At 34.9% G+C, this 20,615-nt stretch overlaps 2 protein-coding genes and 1 long non-coding RNA gene across 3 annotated transcripts; 2 read left to right on the top strand and 1 right to left on the bottom strand.

The window, feature by feature from the left end:
- Nucleotides 1-128: 128 nt before the first annotated feature.
- Nucleotides 129-13,348, top strand: LOC143255110 (small ribosomal subunit protein uS5-like). The gene is made up of 6 exons (XM_076510276.1): nucleotides 129-281; nucleotides 2,984-3,215; nucleotides 9,906-10,013; nucleotides 10,464-10,637; nucleotides 12,533-12,692; nucleotides 13,068-13,348. Exons 2-6 carry the CDS (start codon nucleotides 2,985-2,987, stop codon nucleotides 13,229-13,231), a joined length of 837 nt encoding a protein of 278 aa, XP_076366391.1. The 5' UTR covers nucleotides 129-281; nucleotide 2,984; the 3' UTR covers nucleotides 13,232-13,348.
- Nucleotides 13,349-15,591: 2,243 nt separating this feature from the next.
- Nucleotides 15,592-16,748, bottom strand: LOC143255109 (putative ankyrin repeat protein YahD). The gene has a single exon (XM_076510274.1). The coding sequence runs from the start codon at nucleotides 16,606-16,608 to the stop codon at nucleotides 15,721-15,723; it is 888 nt and encodes a 295-aa protein (XP_076366389.1). The 5' UTR covers nucleotides 16,609-16,748; the 3' UTR covers nucleotides 15,592-15,720.
- Nucleotides 16,749-18,649: 1,901 nt separating this feature from the next.
- Nucleotides 18,650-20,028, top strand: LOC143255111 (uncharacterized). The gene is made up of 2 exons (XR_013030441.1): nucleotides 18,650-18,912; nucleotides 19,875-20,028. It is a non-coding gene; the product is annotated as an uncharacterized LOC143255111 (long non-coding RNA).
- Nucleotides 20,029-20,615: the final 587 nt, after the last annotated feature.

A 20,615-nucleotide genomic window follows, 5' to 3' on the forward strand; every position in this document is an offset into this window, starting at 1 on the left:
ATTTACATTTTATTTTGTCGCTTTGGCTTAGCAAAATGTATATAAAAGTAACTGGGAATAAATTAATAAGGCTTTTTAACGATGTGAACATTTCAAATTTGCAGAAGACAAAATGCGTTGGAAAGTAGGGGGTGAAGAACATAAATAGGTCTAGACATGAATGTTGCGCACGCGTATTATCTAAAATACCAGTATTCCATTCTATTGTGAGTAGCACGCTGCACGAGATTTCGAAGCGAAGGCCTGATTTTCAAGTACAGCGTTAGAATAGGAGCATATATGTGAGTTATTGTGATGAATTTAAGTGAATGATTATAGAAAAAAAGAGTCGTGTACCTATATTTTATTATAAACCTTACAGTGTGCATATAGTTGGTATTAAAGAATCAGTGTTTTAAGTTCTGTAATTGTAGTTTTAACATCTTATTCAATTTCAAGGTTCACGTGTTTTAGCGGTAGGCCTAACATTTGTAACTACCAAACTAGTAACTTGGCTAGGATTTAAATTAAGAATAAAATTCGGCGAATAAGCCTGATTAAAAGATTTCATAACAGTTTACATTGTTTAAGTAAGTAACTATGGTTATTCCCACGTTAGAGCCCAGAGGTTTAACTTGTAATATTACGCAATAAAGAATGCGACCAAACGTAAATTCAAGACTGCTGATATGGGTATTAAATTTTTAATTAAAATTAAGTGCAGAACAACGTTTTGACCTTCTTAGGTCATTTTTAGGTTATTGTTCATACCTCTAGCATTATATGTTTGGCTGTAATATTATGCAATCAATACGTAAACTAAAATCTGGTAAAATAACAGCAGTTGTTTATGGTTATGGTGAAGGAGAATGCCCTAACTCTCCATTTAATATTTTACCTGTACAAGTAGCTTAAATAAACAGTATAAAATATGTGAAGAAAAGCTTATTTAAAAGAGCAATTGAGTAATAGTTCAAATGAAAAACCATAGAGGAAGTACAACTATGATACATAATGTGTATAATCTATATGATAAATTATGTAATGCTTGTTTTTAAATATGTAGTGTAATACATTTATCTTTTACAGTTATTTACTTTATCTAAGTCCAAAATTGACAACAAGAATTGAAGTGTTATACTTATTTGCTTAAAAATATTTGGAGAGTTTGTGTGTTTTACCAAAACCTTTATTTTCTAATATAAAATGATATTTGATATAATTGATGCAGTTACATCATCAGCAGTTTAACCACACTCTTTGGTGTTAAGACTTGACATTTACAGGTCAGTAGACTGGCTAGCAGGTACCATTTCTAAAGCAGCAAGAATCAAAGTGAAAAGTTATAAATCTAGAACACTGATTCATGATTGACTGTACTAAGTCTAGAATTTAAACTAATTATCCATTTATGTGTAACTTCTGCAAAAAGTGTTATAGCTGTGCAAGTTTATTAAATTAGCATCTCTGTAACTTATTGCAGAATATGCTAAAAAACACCATAGAAAATTAACTTTCTATAAATATTTACTTAGAATAAGGTACCTCCCTCATTTAATGTAGGTATTAGTTACTGTTGTATTCAGTAAAAAAACTAAAAACTTTTGAAAAGAAGTTTTCAATGTCAAGGACATTTTTTTTAACCCTGAATAGGTAAAGGTGTTTGGGTGTATGTATTCTAAAATGCTGGTTACAGAATGTAATTTTAATTTTACTTTTTGCTAAATGTAGAGGAATTTATTATAAACATTTTAGAAATAATTTTATGATAATGGTTTTTAAAATGCCTCTCTAAGACCCATTCTGTTCATAAAATTTTTTAAAATTTGCTGGTCCAGCATATTCAAACAAGGGGAGTGTATAACATAACATTTTCTAATCAATACACATCCAAAAAAAAAATGGATAAAAATTATAGCAAGAAAAAAGGCTAATTCAAAATAGATGTTTTAATATTTGCAATATTTTGGGCTGGGACACCTTTCATCTGGTAATTTTAAAACAAATGGAATACTGTTTACATTACAGTTATGAAAAGTGTCCCAGCCCAAAATATTGCAAATATTAAAACATCTATTTTGAATTAGCCTTTTTTTTTTTTTGTATCACAATGGATTTTTAATTCAATTTTCAACATATACAGTCACTGTTTCCAAATCTTGTGGTTAACATGCATACGTGTTGTAGTACCCACCTGAAAGCCACACTTCAGAAACCAGTATGACTGATGCCTGAATGTTGTGTCTCTCTGCAGTTGTGATGTTGAAACACTGAGCAGAGCTATTTGGTATTTCTTAACTATGACATAGTGGTTCTCTTGGTAATTTTGAATCGGCCATTAAATAAAATTAGCCAGGAATTCCATGTGATCCTCAGTTTAATATTTTCTCTGCTATGTGCAAGACATCATCTCTCTCTTTCTCTGGGTATATGAGAGAAGTGGGTTGTTTGTTACAGCTAGTGTGTGAACTTTGTTGTTGAATATATTTGCTATAAGCTTGGACATATTTTAAGTGTCCTTCTTGTCTAAACTACTGTACATCATGATTTTAGGTATGAAAATCATTGTTTTAATTAGTGTGCACATTTTTCAGTCTATAATGTTATTTATTTACATTGTATGCAAAGTAAGAACATGATTTAATATCTGGTTGTGTAAAATCTTTTACAGTGGATCGAGATGTCTCAACTGAATACCATTTATCATTTCTAAAGTTCATTACAAAATTCATATTATAATGTGGATATGAATTTTAAATTGTATATTTATTTTCTTTTGATTGTTTTTAGCTTAGTGTTGTCTTGTTGATTTTGTATTGTATCTACTGCACTTTTGTTTTGTTGATGTTTTGAATGTTGTAAGACACTGTAACCTGAAATAAATTTTCTTACCATTGTATTATTAATATTATGATAGTTTAGATATTTTCTATTCAAATATTGAAGGAACTAAAGTAATTACTATGTCATGCTTGTTATTAAAAGTTGCTCTTTCCCCATTAAGAATGGCGGACAGCGCTCCAGCCGTTGGCAGAGGAGGATTTCGAGGTGGTTTTGGAGCTGGTGGTCGTGGCAGGGGTCGTGGGCGAGTACGTGGTCGTGGCAGGGGAAGGGGACGTGGTCGTGGAAAGGAAGGAGACAAAGAATGGATACCTGTCACCAAGCTGGGAAGATTGGTTAAAGATGGGAAAATAAAATCACTCGAGGAAATATACTTGTTTTCTTTGCCCATTAAAGTAAGTGTGATATAACGTGTTATAGCAAATGTTCTTAATTGATGTATGATATACAAGTTTTATTTTTATTGATAAACAAATGAAATTTCTAATGTTTTTAAAAGTATGTATTGCTAAAAAATTTGAGATTTAAAATATAACAGAAGGACGGATAAATATTCATAAAAGCAGAGTTTAAAAACTAAATTGATATTAAAGAATAGTTAATTCTCAAACTGAACTTGTTTCTAATAAAAACTTTAACAAAATATTTAAATATAAACTAAGGCTAAGGTGTCTGTCATCTAATCCTATCATATTTAAATAGAATAACATTTTATAGTAGTAAATGTTGATATGCAGTTAATTTTGACACAAGGTTTTTTATTTCTTTTATATAACATCAAAATGTTGCTAGTTTGTCATTTGGCAGAGTAAGGATTGAACCAACTTAAAGGTTGGTGACCTTTCTTGGCAATGATTCTAACAACTGTTAAAACTATTGAAGGGCTAACAATAAACTTGGCAAATTTCTTGCTTCTACTTATATTGTAAATATCTTTAGTAAGCTGCCGGTTTTTTGTTTATAACATTTCTAAATATATTTATACCAGTTATTCTAATATTAAATTACTTACTTATGTAAAGAAGAAAACGGTGGTGTCCATAGATCTGATTTGCTAATGCTTTGGTTTGAAAACTTTGAGAATGGTTATCATTTGTTTATTTGTGAGCCATCTTTGTTACAGAGGTTGGTAGCAATGGACCACCAACAGTCTGTTTTGTACATTGTGAGATCAATACTTTGAATTTAACCTCTCATTACATTATTTATTTTTTTCATTGGTTTTTTTCCTGTTCTTGACATGTAGTCAAAGCATACTGTTTTCTTTGTTGTACTATGTCTAGGAGTTTTCTTAATCGTAATTGGTTTTTCTGTCCATGATCCCTTCGAAGTGGATTCCTGTACATGGTGAGGGGAGGGGGGGGAGTTCTGTACTTTCAGTTTACCTTCTCTGGGATCTAAACATCCACGTGCATGTTTGTCGTGTGTGGTGACCCATGAAGGGGAGGAGAGGATCCTGGTGGTTGAGGGGACCAACTTCAACACACCACTTTTGCCTACAATTCAAATGAGTGTCAGTGTAGGATGTCTTTAATAGGTGTAGTAGACATTGTCTAATACTGGTGTTCAGGTATAGTGCTCACGAAACCCTGGCGTCACTGCAGTGACCTTATATGGTGCTGTAGTGCATCCCATCTTAAAGCTCCATGGTGGGTGGGGTCAGTGGGCACCAAAATATTTATTATTATTATTATTATTATTATGGATATCCCTCAAATAAATGAAAACCAGCATGACAGCATAGAGAAAAATCCGACTACTGGCAAACGACCACTCGTTGATGACTGTACAGTCAAACTCGCAACTTGAATCTGTCCTGTGATTTTTAATTATACATTCTTTAACTGAAAAACACTTAGTGCAGATGTCTCCATTTTTTATTCAGAAGGGTTCAGAAGGGCTTGTGGGCTCTCCTAAATTGGTAAAAATATTACGGTCTGGGGACATTTTAGTGGAAACATCTTCATCACAACATTCCAAACTCCTCTTGAAATCAAAGGCCATTGGGGATATACCCATAGAGGTTACTTTGAATTCTTCCAGAAGAGGTATAGTTGAGAGGGCTTTAAAGACTATTCCAGAGTGAGAGATCCTTGCAGTTTTCACCAGCTAAGGTGTTACAGTCGTGCACTGAATTTTTACTCGTAGAGACAGCATTATAGAGCCTACAAATGTTCTAATATTAACATTTACAACATCACATCCTCCTACCACAATCAAGGCAGGATATCTGAATTGTTAGATACAGCCTTATATTCCTAACCCTGTTAGATGTTTTCATTGTCAACGATTTGGTCATTCGAAAACACCCTTTCATGGTTTCTTGACATGTGTCCATTGTGCTAGTAAAGACCATGATGCTTTTGAATGCCAACTAGAACTGCATTGTATTAACTGTAATGTCCACATCCTTTCTATTTTACTTCTTGCCCTAAATGGGTAGAAAAGAAAGAAATGTAACATCTAAAGACAATTCACAATATTACTTACCTTGAGGCTGGAAATTACTATTCACAATTCCATCTCGGACTTGTGCTGCTATAATCCATTCCACTACTACAATAGGAGTCCATACAGACCTTTCTGTGCCTTTTATAGAATCCTTAACAGAGTATCTTAATCTTGTACCTTCCAAAATCAACAAAGTTAACGAATCAGTATCTACTTTTATCTCTGTCTTTACCATTTCTTCCAGTCATTGCCCAGCTTCACCTTGTTTAAGCCCAGGTGTTTTCTTGGGGGTCTTCTCTTGACACCCTAAAAATTAAACCATTTGTTCATGTCCTCAATCTCTGGGATGTATGTATACAAAATCCCATTTGCCTGCTTGATCCAGAGCAGAGTCACTAAAGAGTGACCGACTCACATCCAGTAAAGGAAAAAAGTGCAGTTGCAAGCAGAAGGTCTGTGCCATATTCTCCTCCAAAATAAATAAAAATGGCCATGCTAATCCAATGGAACTGTTGAGGTTTTCAATCAAATGTGAATGACATTAAGGATTTGATTGATTTTTATCTTCCCAAATGTCTTTCTTTACAGAAAACATTTTTAAAACCTACTACTATAGTCACAATTCGACAATACTCCTTATACTGAAATGACAGGTCATGTGTAGGACAATGACATGGGGTAATAGCACTTCTGGTTGATCAGCATATGCCCACCCAGTCCTTATCATTGAATATGTCCTTGGAGGCTGTAGCCATCAGTAACTCCTTGGGTCATATCATCACTGCTTACTCTCTGTACCTTACCCCTGGGAAAAATTATCATCCATCAGATCATGATGCCCTCATTGAGCAACTGCCAATCCCCTTAATTTTTGGGGATTTTAATGGGCATAATCCCCTCTCGGGTGGTTCTAGTATTGATGTGAAGGGTCATGCTATAGAGCATATACTCCTGAATCACTATTGGCTCTTACACTTATTTTCATGCACCCATCAGTCATTTACTGCTATAGATCTTTCTATCTGCTCCCCTTCCCTGTTCACTTGCTTTTCTTGGGAGGTTGACATCAATTCACAGGGTAGTGATCATTTTCCTATCATATTAAGAGAGATTGGCCGTGATCAGTGCCACCTGACCTGTGTGCCTTAGTGGAAGTTGGACCAGGCCAACTGGCCTTCTTTCACTGCTCTCTCAGAACTTGTTCCTGCCATCTTATGTAAATCATTGATAGATGATTGTGTAGCAGCAGTAACTAACTGTATTGTCTTAGCAGCTGCTCAGTGCATCCCAGCCCTTAGTGGAATTCTGCTGTTCTATAACATAAAAAGCTGAGAAATGTGCTTTGGATAAATTTCTTGGATATCCGATACTTACAAACCATATTGAATTTCAGCAAGCCCATGCACAGACTCAGCGAGTTAGATGTAAAGGCCAGAAGGAATCTTGGATTAAATATAACTCCAGCATTTCTTCAACCACCAGTTCAAAGGTCATATGGGACAAGATCCAGAAGGTGAGTGGGTGGTATACTTCTGACCCTCCTCTCTATCTTAATATTCATTGGCTACAAAGTTGTTGATGCTCGGAGCATTGCCAATACTTTTGGTGAATGTTTCTCTCATGTATCTAGCTCTTCAAACTCATCTCCTTCCTTCTTAGCTATTAAAACAAGTTGAACATCTGCCTCTTTCCTTTTTGACTGATCATCCCTGTGATTACAATTGCCTTCTTACATTGGTGGAACTCAAACTTGTGCTTCATCGGTCTGGTAATACATCAGTTGGACCTGATGATATACATTATGAGATGCTATGCCACCTTTCTTCTTCTTCTCTTACTATTCTTCTGACTGTCTTTTTTTACCGGATATGACAGGAGAATGTCTTTCATGATGCTTAGCACCAAGCTATTGTACTCCCTATTCTTAAACCTGGGAAGGATCCAAAGATTCCTTCAAATTACTGTCCCATTGCTTTGACAAGTTATCTCAGTAAGACCTTAGAGAGGATGATTAATGCTCGTCTTGTTTGGTTCCTTGAATCAAGCAACCTTCTTTCACCCACTCAATAAGGGTTCCGAAGACAATATTTCATGATAGACCACTTAATTTGCCTTGAAACATCAGTTAAAGAAGCCTTTTTGAAGCAACATCTTGTTTCTATTTTTTTTATTTAGAGAACTTATGATACAACATGGAGATATGGTATCTTGCAAGACCTTCACTCATACTGATTGCATGGCAACTTACCCCTTTTTTTATTAAGCACTTTTTAGGGAACTGCTGATTCCAGGTCCGTGTGGTCTCAACACTTTCCCGGTTTTTTCCCATAGGAACTTGGAGGCACTTCAGGGCTGTGTTTTGAGTGTCACACTTTTCATTATAAAGATAAATGCCATCAGTGAATAGCTACCCCCTACAGTTGCAAACAGTCTTTTCATTGATGACTTTCACATCTCATGTCAGTCATCAAACATGAGGTTTATTGAGTGGCAGCTACAAACTGCAATCAGTCACATACTTAAGAGGACCACAGCAAATGGTTTTCAACTTTCTCTCTCTAAAACTGTTTGCGTACATTTTTGCTGCTGATGAGGTATTCATCCAGATCCAGAACTTTGTACTGATGACGGTGTACTTCCTGTCATCCCTGAGGCAAAGTTCTTAGGTCTTATATTTGACTGTAAATTAAACTTTATTTCCCATATTAAGCAACTTTGTGTCAAATCTATAAGAGCACTGAACATCCTCCATGTCATCTCTTCCACCTCTTGGGGAGTGGATCGATACTCCATGCTTAAAATTTATTGTGACCTTATCCAATCCAAACTTGACTATGAGTCTATGGTTTATGGTTCTGCCAGAACCTTAACACTGAAAATGCTGGATCCTATTCACCATAAGGGGCTTTGGCTTTGCACTGGGGCCTTTTGTACTTCTACAGTCTAAAGTTTGTATGTGGAGTCCAATGAACCCCCTCTGTATATTCACAGTTTGCAACTGTCTCTTATGTGTACTTCCAAACTTCACTCTTTACCACAGCATCCTACTTGGGGTTGTGTTTTCCATCCTCAGTGGGCCACACTTTTCCATAATAGAAAATCTATCATTGTTCCTTTTAGCCTTCATATTTGGGCACAATCAGAAAAATTGGATATATCTTTGAATAGCATAGCAGTATCAACAGTTCAGCCTCTTCCACCATGGTTAATTTCTATCCCCAACTGTGACCTATCTTTGAGTCATCTGAGGAAGGCTGGTACTCCCAATTGGAAATATTGTTCTTTATTTTCTGAACATCATTCAAACAATCCATCCATTTTCATATATACAGATGGTTCAAATTCAGGTGTCTCTGTAGGTTCTGCCATGGTTTGTTACAGTTTGGTTGTAGCACACACAATCCCCTCTACGGTTTATGTTCACTGCTGAATTGTATGCCATTTCTCTTACCCTGAATCATATGAAAACTATGCAATATACAAATTATATGATCTATACTGATTCACTCAGCTGTCTGTTGGCACTAACATCATTCCATGTTAGTTACCATCCCATTCTTATTAATATTCAAAACAAACTGGCTCATCTCTCTTTATCACCTATCTCTGTCCACTTTTTTTTGGATACCAGGTCGTGTTGGTATTCATGGGAATGAGCTAGCTGACAGAGCAGCAAAGTCCATCTGCTGTGGCTCTATCACCACTGTCCCTGTTCCATACATGGACTATGGCCCAGTTATCAAAACCTGACTGTACATCAGTTGGCAGTTGACCTGGAGTGAGCAATGAAATAATAAGCTTTTTCAAATCAAGCTTTCTCTAGCTCTTAGCTCTTTGGCCATCTTGTTTCTGTAAAGATCAAAGGGAGGAAGTTATTTTGGCTAGACTACACATTGATCACAGTTTTTTAATTCACCACTTTCTTTTATCTGGTACTGATGCACCAGTATGTGGTCTGTGTGGTGCTCAGGCCACAATCGTACATCATTATGATGCCGTCGTTACAACCAAGAACAATGACACCATTTTAGTCATATTTTTAAGGTAGGTTTGCCCTTAATGTTTACCATAGGTGATACTGACTGTCTCACTCATGTTTTTACATTTTTAAGAGCCATTGGTCTTTTTTAACTTAATTTGACGTTTTTATTGGACTATTTGCTGTCGTAGCATGATTTCTTTTACACATTTTAATTTTTATTTGGACCTGAACCCAGGACTGGAAAGGCCAACTTCAGGTGACTGACAGCAAGTGTGAACTTAATGCTTCAGTCTTTCTGGCAGGTCTTAATATTACATATTTTATGTATACTTACCTTAATTTTCATATATCATTATAGTATACTACATCTTGTTTGGCACAGATAGTCTAGTAGCTTTGTGCCAATAAACATGAAATACCTACCTACCTATACCTGTCCATGATATTCTGCCATGTTTTTGGTATATCCACATTTCAATTGCTTCTAACATGTTCACCACACTTTGATTGTCCAAGCCTGTACCATATGACAGTGTTGACTTTCTGTATTATTTGATTAATGTTTTTTTGTTTTTTTTCAATATGTTTTTGAATTTGTAAACATGTAGCAGAGCATAAAATTTATGTAAAAATGCATTTATTTCTCTATTAGGAGTGTGAGATAATTGATTTCTTCTTGGGTTCTGCCCTGAAAGATGAGGTCTTGAAGATAATGCCAGTTCAGAAGCAGACCCGAGCAGGACAACGTACCAGATTTAAGGTACTTTGTGGGGAGAGAGAACCTGAAATATGTTCTTTGTTTTTAGTTGTGCAGTTTAAAGTAAACTTCAATTTATACTAATATTCTGTTAAGCTTGGATCCATGTAGATGTTTATTGGGTTTCATGTGGATATAGATGATGCATTTTACACACTGTAATTGTATTTGTAACTTCTAATAATCTTCAGTTTTATAAAATTTGAAGTCCTATGGTAATTTATGACCATTCTGTATATTTGCTGCAGACAAACTATAAGGAATTTAAGATTTATCTCCAGAATTTTATTAACCATTGTTAAGAATTGTATCTGGTTAAGCAGAATGGTCTAGTGATAACATTACTTGCAAGTTAAAGGCTAATTAATACACACACAACTTTACAAACAAAGTAGACTAAGATTTTAAAATATTTCCTATCAAGAAAATTAAAATATTTGAAATAATTTATAGGCTTTTGTGGCCATTGGTGACTATAATGGCCATGTTGGGCTTGGGGTAAAATGTTCAAAAGAGGTGGCCACAGCAATTCGAGGAGCCATCATTTTGGCAAAGCTTTCTGTTATTCCTGTTCGTAGAGGTTATTGGGGGAATAAAATTGGTAAACCCCACACCGTACCATGTAAGGTATGTATGTACTCATCTCTAGCTGACAGTGTAAGGTATGTATGCATGTTCTGTTGGTTTATCTGTGAAAGTTTGACATTTGAATTGCATTTGTGTACCAGTTTTTGATGCTTGCATCTTGCATACAAATGTTATGTTAGAATACAGTTGATAGATTGTATTTGAAATTTATAAACAAGGTCTATTGTGAATTGTTTAAATCTGAATCTGTAATACATGGCATTTACCATTTCAGTCTTGAAAATAAGTATTTATGAAAGGTACAATAGGTAGTGTTCTTGATGTGTAATTGAAGAAGTTACATTTGTTTTGTTTAATTACAGTGTATGTTTGTACTGAACATTTTGTTACAAACCAAAAAAACAATCTCCTTATATTTCATTCAATGGTTAGTCTTAAAACAGGTGTTTGATGTACTGTGATATCAAAATTATACACTCAATGGCCACTTTATTAGGTACAGCTATCTAGTGCTGGGTAGGGATCCCCTTTTGTTTTCAGAATAGTCTGAATTCATTGTGGCATGGATTCAACAAGGTGCTGGAAATGCTACTTAGGAATTTTGGTCCATACAAACTCTAGCATCACGCATTTCCTGCAGATTTGTCAGCCACATGTTCGTACTACAAACCTCCCATTCCACCTCATCCCAAAGGTGTTCTCTTGGATTGAGATCTCTGCAGGCCATTGGAGTACACTGAAGTTACTGTTATGTTCATCTGGCTTGAGATGATGCATGCTTTGTGACATGGCACATTATCCAACTGGAAGTAGCCCTTGGGCAATTGGTAAACTGGCAATAAAAGGATGCACATAGTCAGCAACAATACTTGGTTATGCTGCAGCATTCAAATGATGCTTAGTTGGTATTAAAGGACCTAATACATGCCAAGAAAACATTCCTTCACACCTCCAGTCTGTATCATTGACACAATGCAGGATGGAATTCTGGATTCATGCTGTTTACATCAAATTCTTACCCCACCATCTGCATGTTGAAGCAGAAATTGAGATTTATCAAACCAGGTGATGTTTTTTCCAATTTTCAGTTGTCCAGTTTTGGTGATCCTGTGCTCACTGTAGCCTCATCTTCATGTTCTTAACTGACAGGAGTGGAATCCAGCATGGTCTTCTGCTGCTGTATTCCATCCACATTAAGGTTTGACACATGTTAAGATGCCCTTCTACACAACACTGTTGTAAATAATGGTTGAATAGGAGGTTTTCACCCACAGAACTGCTGATCACTGGATGTTTTTTTTGTTTTTTGTATCATTCTCTGTAAACTGTAGACTACTGTGAAAATCTCAGGAGGTCAACATTTTCTGAGATGCTGGCTCCAACAATCATTCCATGGTTAGTCTCTTAGATCATGCATTTCCTCATTCTGATGTTTGGTTGAACAGCAAGTGAACCTCATGACCCTGTCTGTATGCTTTATATATAGAGTTGTAGCCATGCAATTTGCTGTTTGGATATTTGTGTTAAAGAGCAAGTGTGCCTAATAAAGTGGCCACTGAGTGTATATTAGTATGTATTTTTTAATTTTTTTTTTAAATAAGACTTGGACAATATTTACAGAGCTATGTATCAACAGGTATGCTGCATGTGTTTTCTGTAAGCCTACTTGTAGTGTTTAATGTATGTAAACTCTAACAGTGACTTTGCTGTTTTCTTTCTAAGTTTACTGTTATTGTGTGTATTTGTTTTAAGTATTGCTTGGGATTACTTGTTTTCTGTCTCAATGTTTTTATTGAAAGTAAAGGTCATGATGATCTGACCTTTGACAGATAGAACATATATATCTTCTCAAGTTATTCACTGGACATAGGAATGGTTGTTACTGTATCTTTCTTACAGTCAACTGAATTTTATTTACTGCTTGAACTTGATAGGTTACAGGAAAATGTGGAAGTGTTCTCGTACGTTTAATTCCTGCTCCTAGAGGTACAGGAATTGTGTCTGCTCCTGTACCCAAAAAACTGTTGACTATGGCAGGCATTGAAGATTGCTACACATCAGCTCGTGGGTCCACTGCCACCCTTGGAAACTTTGGTAAATGTTTGAATTAAAAACTTGTAGAAATAAAAGCTAAATTCTGCTAGTTTTACATATAGTTTAAAATGACTGGTTATTACTGATTTTGTCTTTACAGTAACAAATGAAGTTAAATTATTGTTTGTTTACACTGCAAAACAGTTTTTAATCCCAGAATACTTCAGTTTTTATCCAAAAATCTGTATTATTCCACAAATAGAAAGTATGAGTCTGTCAAATAAAATATTTAATATATTCACATTTCTTTTATCTACCAGTAGTATCTATATTTGTAGATAAATTAATGGTGGTGTTTGAAGATAAATATTTTATCATGAAATAGTTGCTTTATCAAAATAAAGCATAATAACAGACACCCATTTGTTTCTCCAGCTAAAGCTACATACCTGGCCATCCAGCAGACCTACAGTTATCTAACACCTGACTTGTGGAAGGAGAACATTTTGACCAAGTCACCCTACCAGGAGTTCACGGACTACCTGATGGCATCACAGAAGGCTGTGGGTGCTGCCAGGCAGGAGCAACCAGCCTACTGAACTTTGGATATTTTATTTTTACTTTCAACAATAATGTAGCATTAAACCTCATGGTATTCCATTTATGTACTGGTCTTAAGGAAAGGAAAAATAAAAGTTTTTTTTTATGTAATATAATCTCAAATGTTCATTAGACTAAATTATATTTAGTGCACTGGTAGGAAGGATACAGTAAAATGTCTCGAAGTATGTGTTCGGAGAGATGGAAACAAGTGAGTGAAAGATATGTCAGAAAATGATCAAAACATCTCTTGTGGGGAAGAATTATTGGTCAAAAATGACTAAATACAAATTATATACCCTGTAATTAAAATAAGTAGGTTGTTTACTTTAAAAAGAGAGTTGTACTTCAGGTTACTATTGAATGGAAGATTTTTTTTATTCTGTTATGTCATTAGACTTTTAAAACATCCAAATCACACCAAATATTTTTATATGGTGTTTTCAGTTTTTGTAAAAATGTTATTACTTGCATGTTAAACTATTAACTTGAAATTACGTGATCTTGTAACTGAAAAATGAGGAAAATTATTGTTGAAGGTCTGAATGTCTGTAAGATGAAATCCACTGGTTCCATATTGAAAAACGAATTGACAGTAGGAAAATGAAACCAATTTAAGTAATTAGTATTATTACACTTAGTATAATTTAATGTGTAATAAACATTTTAACAATGGATGAGGTTGGACACAAAGTTGCATTACTTCAGACATATCTTGCCTTATTTAACAATGTCACAGAAACGTACGGTAAGGTTGGTTGTTGATAAAAATAAGTTCACAACTAAATACTAACTTGAAATTAAAAATATAAAACCACATCTTAATTTTTGGGGTGTGGAATAATTTGTATGATGACGTTGTTTTTTATCGTTAAAAAATGTTTCCTCGTACAAAAACTGCCTTGGTGGGAAGGGTTAGCAGTTTGCTTCTTACAGTGCTTGTTTACCATGTGAGAAGTGAAGCTCCAGTTTGTGAAAGAATTACTTCAATTGTAATTATCACTGCCGTTTGATTTATACTTTTTCACTGCAGATACATGTTTTATTATATTTAGTGAGTAAGATAATCATATTAATGTCTATATAAACTGCCATTTGTTCTCTTATGAACTCAACTCGAGATTAAATTATTTTGGTTTTTACCACTAGGTTTACTTGTAATTGTTGGAATAACTCATCCAAACTATGTATTCGACGTTTGTAAAATTTAAGTACATTTTATAAAGACAGCTTTGAAAAGTTCGTGGAAACGAACAGAAACAGTGCCTTTTTCTCTAAGTTATCAATAACAATTAATTTGAATAAATACAAAGTCCAGCAGCTTAAGGTACCTGTATATTTTCTTCACCTATATAATTTTCTGTTGATTTAAAACTGAGAATAAATTGTATAAAATTTAACTTGGAAGTTAAAAATATAAACTGGTTTAAGTTTGTTAACATTATTCAAAATGTGAATGTTTTCATTTATCTGATCTATATAAAAGCCAGTGTGTCACGTCACACTTGATTTTTCGTAACAGGAGTTATGAAAGCCAAAATGATTTTATCCAGATAGTTCATTTACTGTCCGCCCATTACGATTTTTGGTGATGGGGTGCAAGAGGTTTGTGAAACCTTAAGTGTAGTGAGTGTTATTGTAATAAGCGTGAAGACGTAGTGTGGTATCGCCTATCTTGGAGCCAGGTGCCTAAAATTTATCACGGAAGTAAGAACGTTTAAGTTAATTTTAGACTTAAATTCTTTCTTATTTAAGCTATTTTCCATTATATCACCAACGTTTTAAATAATAAAAACAGATTTCACTTTCAAAAATCAACAAATATGTTTTGTTGTCCATGCATTTCATTTTATACTTTCAGTACACAGACTGACAACAATATGGAGTTGTAGTTTTATTGTTAAGCAACATGACACTTTGAGCGTAGCCTTATATAAACCCACTGGCTTTTTTCATATATTAGAAGTTGTTACTCTGATTCCTACCATTAATTATTCTATAAATATGCCACGAATTCACTTCATTAATCTTGATTTTGATTTGCTCACAAAGAAATGTAACGACGTTTTGGCTCGATAGGTTTATCTTGATTTCACAATATTTATTTCAGTTAGCTATTAAAGGTGAGGTTATGGTATGCCATGGGGTGGGTGATATTTGCTTCATAATATATGACGGGCTATACGCTAGTATTATAAATACATTATTATAAGTTTGTCATATTTAGTTTTCTTTTACAAAATACGATGCGATTAGGAAGGTTAACGTGTGCTATCACATACAAACGCCTGAAAATTTCAAATGTATCATTTTTGAACTTATAATTATTTTGATACGAATTCAATAGAATTCAGAAGACCCTGTATAGATATCTTCACTGTGAATGCTAAGGGCAACGCAAAAAAGTTTGTTCAGCGTATTTTATTTTCTAATACAAGTATTTCTTCTTTCTGTACTGATAAATTAAACCCATTAAAAACTAAAAGCATCAATTCTCTTTAACATCTAAAAGTCTCATGAAATCTTTAAGTCTTCCAGGTAGAGGTAGTAGTTCTATATTCGAGTCGTCTAATTGTTTCCATCTTAAAGCTAACCAGCGTCTGATACAGTTTCTACTTAGCCAACTTAACCTTGGTGGAGTTATTCGAACTTGTTCTATCCATGCACAAAACTTTCTATCGTTCTGCCACGACAACGGTAAGTTTGACTGAATCAACCAGTCGGGATTTTTTATTTTAGCTCCACTATAAATTAATAATGTGAAAATTCTTCGGTCCGAATGTTGAATGGTCCAAAATAAAGGAGTCCTGTCGTCAGAGTCCGCAACATTTACTCTACATCCTCTACGTATAAGCATTTCCGCAATATCACGACGACCCCTGTATTTTGTTGCCAAATGAAGAGGGCATTCACTCCAAATTTCTCCCACATTCACGTCAGCTTTGTTTGCTAACAACAAGTTCACTAAGTCAGATCGTTTTTCTTTAACAGCTGTCCAAAGAGGCGTTTTATTAAAAAAGTCACGCTTGTTTACATCGATGCAAGGATTTTGAAGTAAAATTTTCACCACAGCCAAATTGCCAAGACGACATGCACTGCACAAGGGCGGCTCAATTCTCTCCAAATGATCTTGACTTCGCTGGTTGACGTCAGCCCCAGCCTGAACGAGTACCTTCACCACATCATCGTAACGTCGATAGATGGCTAGGCCTAGTGGGGTTGTTCCCCGGATGGAAGAATTCAGGTTAACACCGGATGCCACAATACTTTCTACCTCAACCATATTTCTCTGCGCTACAGCGAGATGTAGATCTGAAGCAGTTGGCTTGTTGGTAAATTTAGGACACATGATTAAAGTATGTAAACTTACCGCCATTCCCTTTTGAATCCTTTGTTTTTGGATTTTAACTTTATACGACCTTACTCGAATGAAATATATCTTATGCGATATACCAGCTCCCCTAAAAGCAGTTACGAAAATATCTATAAACTTGATTACCGAACGAACTCCTAGAGAGCTAGATTTCTCTTACGCAGTATCTGTGACGTCAACTATATCGCCTCTCCTGCATGCTGGGATTAACGTATTGTCACACTTCTCGTACTGATCAAAATGATGTGGTATCTGTGAATAAAACCTCTGCAAAGAACGAGAAAGAATAATAAATAAATTCCAGCTGTTTAAATACAAATTTACATGTTCTTGGATAAAAATATATAGCAGAGCTGTCCAAAAATAACGTATCAGCGGCAAACAAACTAGCTTCTATTTTAAACTCGACCAAGCTAGGGAAATATCCCGCATTCTGGTAAACGTAGCTTATAGACGTGTGGATTGGATAAAAATATTTAGAAAACAACTATAATTACGAAACTCCACCGGTACAGAATACAAGCTAAAAAATAAAAAAAACGTTGCAACAGCTACATGACGAATAAATTCACTATAGTTTCAAACTGAATCCTAAAATTTCATAAACGGGTATATTAATATTTTGTTATATATTAGAGCAGCGTCTCCAAATCTTTCTCGGTTCACGGCGCTCTTAGTATCTCAAAAATATTTTTGACGGCGCCCCTATGCAAAAAGAAAAACATAACAGTTCTGTTTATTAAGTAGTTAGGTCTAAACAACTTAATACTAACAACTTAGTAGCCGCTTGAAAGAATAATAGACGTAAATTAAAAGTTAAAAACAATATTTTTATTTCATTTATAAATAACCACAATTACTAATGGGATGTATGCGCCTGCAGGGCACTGCACAGTTTCTTAAACCTTGGAATCAGATTGGACACCGCCACCCGCATTTCCTGTTCCATTTTGATTTTCGCGTGGTACTTGCTTTTTATTACAACATCCGTCGAAAGCCTAATTTCGCAGAGCTATGACGTCGCTGAGCTTTAGCACTTAGCAGCGGATATTCATCTTTTACTGATATCCAAAACTCAATTAGTCCCGTGCTGCCAAATTTTGTTTTTAAAGTCTTGTCACAAGACAACTGAATATGATTTTCTTCTTCTGCAGAGGTAAATTCAGATAGGGCCTTAGCCTTGAATGGGTCTAGAATACATGTAAACTTCTCCATATCTTCTAGAAAGTAATTTTCAAACCAGTCAATGAGCTGTGTTAGGTGCTTCTCAAAAACAGATTTTAGTGCGTGGGTCAAATCAACTTCATTGGATGTAACAAACTGCTGCAACATGGGAAACAGTCTTTTCCACCATTTTGCTTCTCCACAGTAGTAACTTTTTTCTGAATGCTGAAACCGTCTCTGCGAGCTTCAGTGTGTGTGTTGCTTCCCTGCAGAGAGATTTAACGTATCCAGTTTTTCGAAAATATCTTGGAATAAACAATCTGTTTAGACCTTCTTTTAATAGAAGGTTCGTGCAGCTAGTGATAAGTTTATGACACCAGAAAACAAGGGGGTGTCATAGCTTGTGAGTCTATTCTTCAATGTTTTGGAAATGTTGACTCTTAATAATATAATTTGAAAGATGGAACTAGTTACTTCAAAACGATATATTATTGGTTCACATACGGTAAAGTACCACCACAGAAGCTTCTAGAAGAAAACACTAAAATATTACTGTTTTGTGCTAAATCACAACTTTAACCATTAAACATATGTACGTTCTTAGTTAGAATTAATGCTTTATTCCAAAAGAAAAAAACAAACAAGTCTATTTTGTGCACAAAACATACACAACAATTCTGAGGTCAATGTCAAAGCTTTATTTGTGGTACTGTGTCTACATGTACCGGTAATAACTTATAAAGCTTCGCTACGACTGAGTTTCTCCTGCACAAGGAATATCAACAAATACCGCAAGTTTGGAAAATGTTTCTATATTCTTGTTTCTACAAAGTGTGTGTTTTGTGTACAACACAACAAGTGTATATACGTACTTTACTGTTTCACGTTGGAATTACTTAGTTTTTTTTTTTTTAAATTTCAGGTCACTGTTAGCTCCCTTTCATCAACAATTTATGACAAAATTATTATGAAACAGTCAGTACATTAGACAGGCTAATTACCAGGTTGGCATGTGGAAGTCTGCCAATGTTCCTAAACCAGATATGTCAAGGCCAACAGAAGATCATGGTTGGAAGTCAGAAAATGTCCTTCAACCAGCTATACCAAAGTCAACAGAAGAGCATGATTGTACGGTTGTCACGGGTAAGCTAGAATGTCTGTGGTTTGAATGAATAGTAACAGATTTATTGATGTACATTTATTTTAATGCCTACACTTCTTTCTTTATAGTTCTCTTTTGCATGTGAAATAAGTATATTACAGTCTTACAGACTATGTATTGAGCAAGTCCTGTCTGTTCTCGAAATTTTTAAAACGTTCGTCTGCATAAGAATCAACAGTGTGCTAGATGAGTATGTAATACTACTGGACTGATAGTATTGTCGCGAGCTTTCGTGAAGATTCTAGAATCTTGCGTGATTTGTACAAAAAAGCAGTCAGCCGAGAGACAGAAGGAGAATATTATCGGACAGCTATAGGCCTAGGAAGTTATAACTGTGATTACAGCCTATCAATCGAAAAACTAAAAAACATGACCAGGAACGTTATAGATATCGAACGTCACAAATCTTTCAATTTCAGTGAATTATTTTTGACGTTATTATCAGTTAGAAGGGAGCTTAACTGTTGTAAGGCCTTGAGTGAGGTGCGACAACATCAGCTCAGAATTAATTTGTTCGTCGTGGAATTGGATTATCAATAAAATATTCAGTTCCAGACTGGATAAAAAACTTAGTATTGTCTGTAAATTTGTTAAACTGTTGTATATAAACCATCATTTGTAATAACTATTACACAATGTAACAAAAGTTTTACTTTTCATTGTTCCTGGGCAGAAGTGTTATTTCCCAATTGCTTATGCCTAAAGTAAATGGAAAAGACCTATTTTTATCTTAAAACTTTGCTTTTGTGACCTTGGTAACGAAATTTTCAAATTTACCCATTTTCCAGAACATTGCAGGTAGATTCAGTGCTGAGTAGCTGATAGAAAATTTTCTCGAACTTACAAGAATTTTCAAGAACTTTCTAGAATGTTATAGAACTTACGAAAATTTTCAACAACCTTTTAGAATTTTCTAAAACTTTCCATGTTAATATATATGCAGGGGCTCACCACTTCAATTTAGTTCTTGCTGCCTAAGTGAACAAATAGACCTATCTGATTTCATCAAAGATGGCATCAAGAAGCTGCAAGCAGATGTATTCTGCTATGTATGTGGCCAATTTATCAAAACAAGAGCAAAATAGTACTCTGACAGCATCTGCTAAAATGTGCGAATCCTACGAGGCATATTTCGGCATGTCTGTCGGGGATCAAGACAAACCCTGGGTACTTCATTTTACCTGTGAGCACTGTAAAAAAAGCTATAGAATGTAAGACGGACAATTTTTGTTTGCTTGAATAGTAAGATTTGGTATTATACAAATTTTAGATCTTTTAAAATGTAAATATATTTTTATTTTTTTGATTTCTAATAGTATAGAAAAATATCACATATAAAATATTTTGCATGAACCTCTCACACATTAGTTGTGGATGAAATAAATTTGTACACTGTACAACAAAGTTTTTGTTTCTTGCACACTGTTGGTTGTTCCTCATAGATTTTTGGCTAATCACAAAAATCACATCCAAGTTTGCCCATCACGTACCGTTTCATCGAAATCTTTAGTTTTGTCATGTTTTTTCTTATATTTGTGTCCAAAACTTTTAGTTTCGACCTGTGAACAATGTTTTGTGCAGTTTGGGCATGTCCAGGCATGAAATCAGGCCAGGTTGGAAGCTGTTCTGTGGAAGTATGCAGCTCTGGCAGGCCGGAGCCAGCTTTACACTGTCTCAGTAGGCT

Source organism: Tachypleus tridentatus, chromosome 7 (genome assembly GCF_004210375.1).
Source record: "Tachypleus tridentatus isolate NWPU-2018 chromosome 7, ASM421037v1, whole genome shotgun sequence".
Taxonomy (NCBI): Eukaryota; Metazoa; Arthropoda; class Merostomata; order Xiphosura; family Limulidae; genus Tachypleus; species Tachypleus tridentatus.